Consider the following 12,797-nt stretch of genomic DNA (forward strand, 5'->3'; position numbering starts at 1 on the left):
CTTTCAAATGTGATATACTGTATACACATATTTAAATGAATGACAGCCTGTGAACAAAACGCTAATACAGCTTATATCCCAAAACACTATACTCTTTATGCATCTTTACTATATTAGCCTAATCAAGTGACTGTGGAATTGTATATTATCTTTTCAAGGCAATATGATTCAATGATGGGTTCAACGGAATATCAAAAATTGGTGATGAAACACATTTCTACTTAACACCCCACATTTTTACTTCAGCATTACTTTCTGTATAACATCCTTCACTTGACTTAATGATGTGACTCCTTAGTAGGACTCAACAACAAACACATTAAAACTAGGACATATTTTATTGATTTGTGTCTTTTTGTAGATGACAATGTGGATACACAAATCCTTTACATTAGTAAAACTAGAGCATTATAAATACAATAAAAAATACATTCAAATTAAAAAGGCATATATAAAATAATTGGTCAATATATAGCTTTTTTATCCTCGTGGTGGAGGAGAGAAGCATTGACAGCTATGTACTCGAGCTGGAAGCCCCCTGAAACTACAGAGGCATCGGACAGGAACTTTAGTGTCATCACATTTCCTGTTGGATAGGAAAAGGGGAAAGCGTTATCATTGAATCATTCAAATGAAAAATGTATAAACAACTGAATTAAAAAGGGTGATCAAGGCTAGATATGAACTTTGTGTTTTGTTCCACTACCATATAATTTACTCTGCTCAAAAGAATGAAGGGAAAATGTAATCATCACAGTACAGCATAACAACAAGTCAATTAAACATCATGGATATAAATCTGTCCAGTTAGGAAGCATAAGTGATTGGGAATCAGTATCACCTGTTTTGGTGCAAATGAAAGTGACAAAAGGTGCACTGGAGAGGCAACAGCAAGACAACTCCCAAACAGGGAATGGTTTTGCAGGTGATGGCCTCAGACAATTGCTCTCTCCTTATCCTTCCTGACTGATTCTTCTCAAGTTTTGTGTTTTGCTAGTGTCCTTGTCACTACTGGTATCATGAGTTGGTACCTGCAGCCCATTCAGGTGACACAGGTAGTCCAGCGTTGCAAGAAGCTTTGCTGTGTCTCCCAGTACAGCCTCAAGAGCATGGAGGAGATACCAGGAGACAGGCTGTTACACAAGGAGAGCTGGACAGGGCCATAGAAGGGCATCATCCCAGCAGCAGGACCAGTATCTGCTCCTTTGTGCAAGGGGGAACAGGAGGAGCACTGCCAGAGTCCTACAAAATGACCTCCAGCGGGCTACTGGAACGCATGTTTCTTACCAAACTGTCAGAAACAGACTCCATGAGGGTGGCATCAGAGTCTGACGTCCTCCAGTCAGACCTGTGCTCACAACCCAGCACTGTGCAGCTCGACTGGCATTCACCAGAGATCACTATACTAGGCAGGTACGCCACTGGAGCCCCGTTCTCTTCACAGATGAGAGCAGGTTCATACTGAGTACAAGGGACAGAAGTGAAAGAGACTGGAGATGCCGTGTTGAACATTATGCCGCCTGCAACATTATCCAGCATGACCGGTTTGGCGGTGGGTCAGTGATGGTCTGGGGAGGCATATCCTTGGAGAGTCGCACAGACCTTCTCATGCTGTTAGGTACTGGGATGAAACCCTCATACCCACCGTCAGACCATACGCTGGTGCAGAGGGCCCTGGGTTCCTCCTGATGTAAGACAATGCTTGGCCCCATGTGGCCTGTGTGTGGGCACTTCCTGGATGACAAAGGCAGCGATGCATCGGTGCATCCGACGCTGCCAAGTAGCGCCACAGACTGTCGAGTAGCTTACTGATCCCCCAGGACACCATCTGTCATCTCATCAGGAGCATGCCCAGACGTTGTCGGGAGTCCATACAGGCACGTGGGGGACGTACACACTACGGAGTCACATCATGAGTTGCCGTGATGAAATTCACTCAAATTGAAACAGCCTGTGATTTCAATTTTTTTTGTTTACTTTGATTTTCGGTGTGAGTTTGAATCCAGCCCTCAATCGGTTGGTGATTTTGGTTCCAAGTGACCATTGTTACATCATTTTGTTTTCAACAAATTACTCAATGTACAGTAAAGATTTAGATCTTTCATATATTTTGTTCATTGAGACCTGGTGTGATTTCAGTGCAAACATGTTTTGAGCAGTGTATTAATGAAAGAAGAATGTTTCATACCTGTGCTTATTATTTCATCTGGTAAGTAATCTCCACAGTATCTGAAAATAAGAATTCATTTTAATGAAGAGCAATATGTAAACAAAATGTCCAGACAAAACCAAGAAGACAGTAGCCCATCACAGTATATTGAGTGAAAATACATGGGTTAGAATCATAGTGGTGATTGAGACACCGCTGAGTTAGGGAGACTCATGTCTCTGAGCAGGTAAAACAAATTTCATCATTGAGATAAACAGATCAAAAACAATAAACAGGTGCTATTATAAAGTCTCAGTGGGGTCGCTACAATGTTTTTCCCTATGTTACTAAGTTTGCAACATTTACCACATTTGTTAGAACACAAATATCCTCAAACATATGTATTTATGTGTCAGATCACACTAAAGAACGGTTATTCTTACATTTTGGCCATATTTCATTAAGCAACCTATCTCTGGAGATACGGTACATCATGTTTTGTGCAGATTGGTCATTCATGCCAGATAAGTAGTGTTTTGTTATTTTCACATTCTAAATTGTAGAAAATCCATTGTTTTGGACCTTATGTGTTGTTTGTTCTGTGAAATATATAAAGAAATACTAGATGCAAAGGCTCATTCAATCCAAAGTTGGATTATTACCTCCCAACAAAGCCAGATACATCATCATAGCTGTCATAGATCTCCAGGTAGTCTGCTAGACAAGACATGTCCTCCTCCACATCAAACTCCAGGAAGTGCAGGCGTATCCTCTGTCCGTAGCGTACACGGATATGCCAGTAGCAGATCTGCTCATCCTGGTACTCCTCTGGGTAACCAGGTGACTGAATGATCTTCTGCTGGTCTGTCAGAGTACCTCCACATTCCTTTGCTGTTGACCCAGAGAGAGAATGAGGACATTTTAACACAGTCTTTTTAGACACAGTCAGTTCAGTGTGTAGCGGACTCGTTTAATTGACTCTTTACAAACTAGAGAAAACATTAAATGTAAAGTTATTTGCAATAATATATTGGATTGTTATATAATCAAGAGCAATAATGGCCATTAGAGTTGCTGTTTTTCCCCAATAGGCTTTATAACTTGAGCTGTTGCTTTTCCTCACCCACAGACCTCTACAGTTATCCGCTTTTCTGTTCTATTAGAATTAAACCCCAATTAACAACCGTGGCTCACTTAAGTAGCATATTATGAAGGATTTGATAATTTAGAGACAATCCTGTAACATTTTCAAGCCTCTAAATATACACCAGGAGTTCAGATAAATAGTGGTTTCATGATTTATTCTGAATATGCTAAGAGTGATAGAGTATTTTGTATTATTTTCCTTCTTGCCCTGGATAATGGCAGCTCAAAGGCATTCAGGTTTCACTCCATTTGCAGGGATTTGGAAACATCTGGAGTGTTGAAGTTCACCCACTACAATTCATAGGTTAGACTGTAGCCTCAATTCAGTTGACTCTTAGTAGTCATCAGTGTCCTGGTTTACTCATGATGTTAGTCTTGGGTCTACGCCGGCATACATGTCATGGACCACAACTTCCTAACTCTGACACTGTGTGCCCTAACCTTGCCCATTACCCAATGTCTGCCTGACTCTAGTTAACCAAACACTCATCTCATATGGTCAGACTCATGGTCGATTAAACCACTAAATGAACACACCCAAGACTGCATAAACCTCGACTCATCATGACTTTCCTAAACCTTTGCTCAAATACCACGGGAAATATATTTGTTGAATGTTTTTTTTAGCCAACTTTAAGTGCCGGACGAGTGGGGTTTGCACTTTAAGACTTTTCCTTGGGCGCTCATCGTGGCAGTTGCGTGCACCTGCCCAATGCGGAGGCGTTCGTTAAAATCTCAGTTGGACATATATTCCCTTTCCTTTACCTGAAACTTGGGTCAGTCAAGTTCAATAAAGTATTGATGAAAGCCATGAAGAGCAATTGCTTTTTAAAAATGGTATTTCAACCAAACATGCCATAATAAAAGGTGATTTGATCCATGTTTCTAGGCACACATTACAGTACATTGTTTGAAATGATATCTCACAGAAGGTTCACTACTCACAGTTTGGGTTGTAACAGTAGACGTCCCATTTCTCACTCTTGTTCAGCCTGTACCCATAGTCGATGATACCAACCTTACCATAACCGCAGTTGGCACCAGCTTTGACAATAGGGTAGCCCACACGTCCTTTATCAAACCACCCAGCCGCACACACGTGAAAACCTATGAAAGAGGTACAGTCTGAATACCAAAATTTACTTTCACACATTTTCCAGGCTAAAATATTGTCACATCGGCTAAAATCAAAACAGTGCTTAGTTATTGAAGGTAGCCTTCCCCTTTTCATACCGCAGTCACACAGGACACCAACTGCCATTCCTGATTATCACCAGGCATTTGTCTTTGTCATATACTTTACACAAAACCCTGTCTATGGAAATGTTATGGTTCCTGTAAGAAAATTGCCTTCCAGTAACTCTGCATCTGCAGTTACAAGCAGACCATTTATGTAGCAGTAGGAACGGGTGGTGAGGTAAAGCATAATAAACTAACTCCCACCCCCTAATCAGTAAGCCACAGTCACACAGGAAAGGTAGTGTAGATAAAAATCAGCCATCGGAGTATGTTTGGCCAAGGGGCAGCTCTTAGCTAACCATAGACAGACAAATGACGGTTCACAGTGCCGGACTCATAGATCCTGTGCCAGGTCTGGCTTCAATCAGTCTACCAAGTATTGAAAATAACGGTAACATTATTACCCAGCAAGGCAGGGTTTTCCCATTCTTACTACTTTGGGGAGGCCTTTTAAAGCAGATCCCTCCCTATTACCCCTGTCATTGTCCTCCCTAAAACGTGGAGGTTTGTCTGAACTGGCCGGGAGGAGATGGCAGGATGGGGGTGTTGGGTTCCAAACCTATTTGGCGAGCAGCCTCCAACTGATCGTAAGTGGCCAGCTTTCCTCCTTCATATTTGCACACTGCCTTGGCGTCCTTGTATGTCAGCTGGTATCGGCCATTACGCGATTCCCTGTGGTAGACACCGGCAGCTTGCTCTGTCCAGGAAAAGAAAAAAACTGTTAGTCTCAGTCAGCGCTACTACCACCATCAAGGCAGTACCGATACAGATATTCTGCCAAAGCCTTTCTAGTTTCCCACTGCAACAACTACAGCAATGCGTATCCAGAAGTAAAGGGGGAAATATTCTGTTGTAGAATATTGGGCAAATACTTCTCATGGGAGAGAAAAAGCAACATGGCATTCAGACTAAGAGGCCCATAATGGACTAAAAGAAAACATCAAACACACACACACGATGGATAGGTAAAGATGTTGAAACTCTGTATCGTGTTGCGGTTGGACAGAATGCGCCAGGGCAAAAGCTAAGTGTTTATAATCTCTTGGCAGTAGTCCTCCATACAGGGGTCCTCCTTTGAGCCTGTTTTGATATCACGCATGCATGATCTTGTAGGACTAGTAGTGCTCTACAGATTAGCTACCAGGCAATGTTTTCACCTACTAGTCAATCTCTCCCTCCAAGGTGTCTACTGAGGTGGTACCACAATCTCATTATAATCCCCACTTCCTGGTTTCTCTAGTTGAACCAAATGACATAGGGGGTTTGGGTAACAGGACATATTACTGTAAACAGCAGTTTAGTTTATGTATTCCAGATGTGTGTGGTGGACAAGTAGTGCTCATTAACTCAGAAGAAACCTTCCATTAAAAATGTACTTCACTCTTATATTATTAGAAAAATAATTGTAGGTCTCCATATGTTAAACATATAGGCCAGGTCTGTCTCGCCTTTATACTAGAAATGTCAATTATTTGAACTGATAAAACATACTTCCCAATTAATTTCTCTGCCTAGGCTTTAAGGTATCACTGAAAGAAATATTTACTTTGGAAAGATTTATTTTTAATGTTTGTGTTTCTTATCCATAAATGAAGTAATGTGTTTGCAAGACAGCCTCATGCAGTGTAACGTAATAATTATCTGTCTCCGGCTGTGCACACGACCTAAATTTGATGTGGCATTTAACATGCTACATACATGAAAACGATAACGTATGAAGTATAACTTCTACATCAATTACAACCTTTTTTTTCCGGGGATAAATAGTACAAATATCAATAGCTTAAGTTTTTTTTTTAAGATTATTTTGAAGACTATAAAGAGTTGTTAGAGAAGTTTAACTTTAGAGAAGTCAATTTTTCGAACAAATAGGAATGATAATTGGTCTATGTTGTGTTGGATTCCTTATTTTTGTCGACACATCAAAGGGGGATATTGTAGGCTTATATCTAAGCTACACTTTTTAAGGTTCAAAGTGGAATAGCATTGCAGCTGAACATTCCACAACCACCTTGTAAAACACACAGAATGTCCTCCTGAACCACAGCATTTGTTTCTAACCGCAGTTGTTGGCATGCGTAAAAGTTACTTCAAACAGTAATAGTATTTAAGTAACAAAGAAAGCGTGATTTACCCAGCCATATGGAGTTATGAAATATCCCATTTTTGAAGCCCCAAGCCTGCGCTTCTTTAAAGAAGAAGCCAATGGCCAAAATGACAAAGAAGACGCGCATCCTACTCCTGAACAGAACTGCTCTCTCAACGTTGGACCCTATCAAGCTGCAATCGCCCGTGCAGTGCTCACAGCTTATTGGGCACTGGTCTTTTAAATTGAAGAGTGCGGCAGCCGAGTGCGCGGTCATGCGTTGCGCAATCATGACAACGTACAAGAGAATCTGAGAATTTACCACTGGGGTTCCAAGACGTGTGTGTGATATTCGTAATAGACATGTCTGTTGGAAATCTTAAAGGACTGATTCCTATAGAAAAAAAAGTCCTGTAAGAAAAGCTAATAAAGAATCCTATAATTATTACTATAACAATTTTATAAGAATCAATCATCAGTCATTAGGCTATTCGCACAGTTTATAGTGAAAATTCAAGCCCTGAATGCGGATTAGCAGAAAGTTGTGGTTTGTCAGACCATATAGCTTACCACAAACATGGAAAGCAGTTTACGATAGAAATTAACAACAATAAGGCTCTACATTGCGTGAATGAAACAGCTGATGTCCATATAACTCCGGTTCATTGAGGTAGAGGATACCGTACCACACTATTAGGAGCGCCCTCGCATAGTGTGCACAACCTGAATGCAATTAAATTACTCCTTTCAACGCCAATAAGAGTTTAAGACAACTTGCCTTCCTGTTGATTTAATAAATGTAATCACCAAATCCGACCACGCAAAAAACGGAACCTGGTGCCATAAGGAAGCCATCCCAAAGGACGTTTTGGATACACCAGCAATCCACTAGACCAACGCAAAATACGCAGTCTATCTACTCTCCCCTACTCCTACCGGAGCAGACAGCACACACAATGACATCGAAGCAATAAACCCTCAGAAACGTGAGGTTCGCTAAGGGGTATGCAGCTTAGGTGACTTACGGGTAGCCATTAGCCATCAATTGTCAACCTATTCATGTAATTAGATCAGAGCTTTTGACTGTGCCAAAAATGAAATGTTTGTCATTTAGTAGTAGCTCTTCTCCAGAGCGACATACAGTAAGTGCATACATTTTAAAAAGAGCTAGGTGAAACAACCGCACAGTTTAGTAGTAACTGCATCTACTCAATTAATTAGTCATCGGAAAAGGTCAGTGCTGGAAAGAAGCCTCTAAGAATAAACACAAGACATAAAAATGTTTCAAGAAAACAGACAGTTGGTGTCTGTGGAACTATTTTAAGTAGTCTGTGAAAAGTGTGTGCGAACATATATGCAGAGGTGTCAGCCAGGCACTCAGAGATGTCAGCCAGGCACCCAGAGATGCGTGTTGTCTCTTGGGTGTCAAAAGCGAAAAGTAGAAAAGAGCTAAGTGACGTCTACATAACAGTAATAAGCAAAGACCATGTGAGGATATGACTGAGCCAAGAGACTTAGTGTATAGAGCGAAGAGGACAGGGCCAAGAACAGAACCTTGGGGAACACCAGTAGTAGGAAGCTGTGTGACAGATGCCAGTCTTCTCCATGTCACCTGGTAGGAGTGGCTTGTCCGATAGGAAGCAATCCAAGAGTGAGCAGAGCCTGAGATGCCCAAATCAGAGAGGTTACAAAGTAGGATGGTTCACAGTATTGAAGGCAGCAGATAGATCAAGGAGGATGAGAACACAGGAGAGAGAGTTATCTTGGGCAGTGTGAAGAGCCATCCTCTCAAATCCACTGGGACACATCCTGTATCTCCTGTGTATCGCAAATAGGGAGACAAGGTAGCAAGCAGGGATTTGAAGGATGCTATGTCATACCAAAGTTTTGTTTTCCTCCATTTTCACTCAGCTGCCCAAAGCTCTCTCCTGGGAACTCTCATATAGAATCATATAGCCAAGTGCTGGCCGGGCAGGGTGGAAGAGGCAAATTCTGGAGATAGAAGGGAGATCGATTCAGGAGATGGGAGAGATGATAGGATTGAGGAGGAGAGCAGTTTTGGGGAGTTGCGGCATCGTAAGACATTGTTGGTGGCTGAAGGTGTAGTGTTGGAAGAGAGAAAGAGAGCAAGAGAAAGAAGTACAACTGAAGCACTGTATTTGTGAAGCACGTTGACTTACATTGTCTGCTTTGTGAGTAGGAGTTGACAAGGAAATGGTGAGGTCAAAAGAGGAAAAATAGACTTGACTCAAAGGCAGATGTTGGAAGTTTGAAGTCACCCAATAATCTGGGAATGAAATAATCAGCATTTCAAGCTCATTGAGGAACTCACCAAGATCACCTGATAGATGACAATGTTAAGCTTGAATGGAAATGTCACACTGACAGCATGGAATTCATAACAGGACATGGGAAGGAGAACAAAAGAGAGAATCTCAAATTTTAAGAAACAAGTAACCCTGTGCCGTTACCACGGCGACCAGATGCTCTTGGACTAGGGGAAAACACATAATCAGATGAAGAGAGAGCATCTGGAGTAAGTGTATTTTCATGGGAAATCCATTTTTCTGTAAGTAAGTCAAGAGCCAGATAACAGGTATTCCACATGGCTTGTCTGGGCTGGGAATACAAGATTAGAAAGGTTGTGGCCACGGGATTGGTGTGACTGTAGAAATTATGAGGGGACAGGTGGACAGTAATGGGGGACACACATTGCACAAAATGGAAAAATTTTCCAATTTGGAAAATTGAGTTTTATTTTCCACAGAACAACAGAACAATAAAACTGATTGGGTATCTTCTTTTCTTACCTTCCTCGAAAAACTCTGCCAAAACAAAACTCCTGTCAATTTTGTGCAATGTGTGTCAAAGTTTTCATTTTCCCACAGTTTTTGTTCCATGGTAGTTGTCGAAGTTACGAGACTCCACAAACTGACTTGTTCACTGAAAAGTGATGACGTCGAACAACAACTCGTCACATTTTGGGTCAAATAAATCAGATATGACTATTCAGAAGCAAATCACATATATCATTGTACATAACATTTGTATCTGATGTAGTACATTTTCATTGTTCTACTCTATCACAACACCTCCCTGCAACTCAGTTCAGTCAACGTTGAGATGTGTGTCCACCTGGTCCTGTTCTGGTTCGGGATGCTGATCGAGCTCACTATCGCCCAAGCTGCGACAAGGAAGAAGCAAGGTAACCATGTTCCAGTCATCCCTCCACACACTTTAAGCAGGGTATGGGTGCATCCAGATAGAGCTAAACTCAACAAAATCAGAAAACACAGGATACACCATATGGCTAATGTCGGGCCCAATGGGAAGCCTAATGAAAAGAATGTCAGCCAACAAATTGTGGTGTATCAGTAGGGGATTCCCTGACTACATCAAAGAAACATCGGTGTGTTTGACAGTTGAGGCAGTCTATTGAAAACAACTTTATTATACTTAAATTCTCCCACACTTTGTCTGTGTGTGATAGTTCCACAACTATGTTTAAATTAATAGTAATGGACACTAATTACATCTGCCTACAAACACATTCTAAGCTTGGGTTCTTTTAAATGTCCACATTTTCGTTGCATTGGCAATGAAGTCATTGTTTTCTGTAACCTAGTTGAAGTACAACAACATGAAACCCAGGAGGTGTGGTGCAGAGGACAGATGAATAATGGAGTCTTTGTTTCCAGAGTGGTTTACGGTGTTGCCACTTCATGACTTTACATTGTTCCATTGGCGAGGGCAAACTGGAGGGGCCGCTCTCTATTACTCCCACTTTCTTTTTCTCTCTTGCTTTCTGTCTTTCTCTCTGTCAAGCTGTTGGATCTCAACGCTACAAACACCGTTTCCAGTGAGCCAAGGGAAGGAAGGCCAAATCAGGGTTTTGAAAACTGCCCCTCCAGCTTCCACAGACGTTTAACATTTTAGTTTTAACCCTAAACTGGACCAGCAGATTTAATAAGCTAACTAATCCTCAAGGCTTTGACTAATCTTATTTAATTTAGTTAACTACATTTGAGTAAAATTAACTTAATTTTAGTCCCTACAAGATTTTATTTTAATTGTGATTGTTTTCCCTAATGTATGTCTTATTTCCATTTTGTATGTGTTTTAATTTTCTAATACAGGGTTTAGTGGTAAAAGAGAGCTTGGTTCTGTTGATTTCCCTCCAAGAATGAAGGTAAAAAAAATATTGTGTGACCGTTTAGTGTTAAATCTAAAATCAGAAATTTCTGGGAAAGCCCAGAAAGGGATTTGGGATGTGATCAGAATCAGAAAGAGTTTTATTGCCAAGTTTCACAACAAAGAAGGAATTTGTTCTGGCCGTTGGTGCAACAAGAGGTCTATAACAATGAAGGGACAGCATCCTGACCGGCTGCATCACAGTGTTTTAAGGGATCTGCTCTGCACATGCCCACACTGCCCCTCAGTAGGTACTCACGACAGCCTAATGCCTCACTGTGGCTGGGCTCCCACACATCCAGGACAACTATTCCAAATAATATCTGATGAAAGCCTGCGGTACCCTTCATCCCTCAGTCGCACCCTGCTCGTTCCCCTCCCAATGGCTGGATGGTGACAGCTAACCTGTCGGACCACCTCAGCTGGACACACAGACTCACAAACAGAAAAATTAAAAGCAGTTCTTTAAAACAAATATAAAAAAAATATCCTCAAAGGCTGTAGGGTAATTTGGGGCAAGTCGCCTCCTGGTGTAAGACGCCCCCCCACCAATGTGGACAGTTTTGCTGAGAGAGCAGTTGGCCAGATTCTAACCGATGCTGCATCAATGTATGTACACTGGAGACAGTGGCTTGAACTGCTGGGCCGCTGGTTGTGGGGCTTTGTCTTGTTCTTGATGTAAATCCAAAGTATCAAGCGCTGATTGCATAATACTCATACTCTCTCAATCCAGTAGATGGCGATAATAAACCATGCATGGTATGAGAGAATGGTTAACGGCAGTCATCGGCATTTGCATGGAGATCTCATTTCCTGACTGTAATGTCCATCCAGCATGTGGAGCCACACGACAATCTGGCCTGCTTAGAAGGAGAGAACGTCATGTCGTTTTTTTTGCTAATGCAGTTTGCCATCTCATCGGTTTTGGAGCTCTAGCTATATTCTTGATGTAATATAAACAAAGACCCACATGGTCAGGATAATGCTACCTAACCCTGTTCAGATGTGACGCTGTTTCTGTGTTCATTCATTAATGTGTGGTTCGGTTGCAGGCCCGTCGACAACTGCAAACTCATGCGATTGATGGAATTAACCAGGTAGATGACGCAAGCATTTAAAAACATGGGACCTTTCAAATGTACTAAATTACGACGTTCTGTTAGACTGTTGGGCTTGTTAGGAAACACATGCTTTGTTGAGTACTGACACAGTTGCCATGATAAATGTGGGCAAGGGGGAAGAGCACAACACGCATGGATGCGTGTAGATACCAGTGGTGAGGCGAAGGGATTCATTAATGCCCACACGAGGCACCGGCTGTTGTTTGTGTTAAAATGGCCCATTCTCTTATTGTCTTTGGAATCGGACATGAGAGCCAGGCCATAGTTTATACGTAGTATTTACATCACAAAGAGATGCTAATCCCCAGAGAACACTAGAAGCATTGAAAAAGAAACGCTGGATTTAGTGTGACCGCTACATGTGTTGTCCGCTGGCATGGGAAGCTCACTTTGACTTCCTGCGAGTTCTGACTTCATACATCTACAGGTCACATCCCTGTTCATTGTGACTGGTCCAGAGAAAGAACACTGTGCAGTGAAACGCTGACATCTTTTTTTGTTTCTATAGTTTTCGAGTCCCAAGGACCTGCACTTCACTCTGTGTCATCATTACCCTCTACAACACGGTCAGGATGTTTGCATTAAGATATTGAAACAACAATAGAAGCACAGACTGAGTAAACTGGAGCATGTTGAAATTGGAGTGGACTCTGGGTGCCTTCCCCTTTTATGTGGAGATCCGTTTTATTGGAGAGGGTAAAACTAGGACAGGCAAACAGTGAGGTCTGTTTTGTGGAAGTTCCCTTCTAAGTTAATGTAAATAATAGTTTTGTTTTGAGTAGCTCAGCTAACTTTCCTCCAATACCAGTCAGTAGTGTCCGTCATTTCATTTCTTCTTGGAGTAGTAAGTGTAGTTTGCCAGGCC

The 12,797-nt window shown here is 41.7% G+C and overlaps 1 protein-coding gene across 1 annotated transcript; it reads right to left on the bottom strand.

Annotated features, from left to right (window-relative positions):
• Positions 1-321: 321 nt before the first annotated feature.
• tnfaip6 (tumor necrosis factor, alpha-induced protein 6) lies at positions 322-6,833 on the bottom strand. Its single transcript, NM_001303765.1, is given in 6 exon segments — positions 322-586; positions 2,189-2,229; positions 2,812-3,040; positions 4,241-4,402; positions 5,094-5,231; positions 6,669-6,833. Coding segments are annotated over 6 exon segments (792 nt in total). The 5' UTR covers positions 6,769-6,833; the 3' UTR covers positions 322-464.
• Positions 6,834-12,797: the final 5,964 nt, after the last annotated feature.

Source organism: Esox lucius, chromosome 16 (genome assembly GCF_011004845.1).
Source record: "Esox lucius isolate fEsoLuc1 chromosome 16, fEsoLuc1.pri, whole genome shotgun sequence".
Taxonomy (NCBI): Eukaryota; Metazoa; Chordata; class Actinopteri; order Esociformes; family Esocidae; genus Esox; species Esox lucius.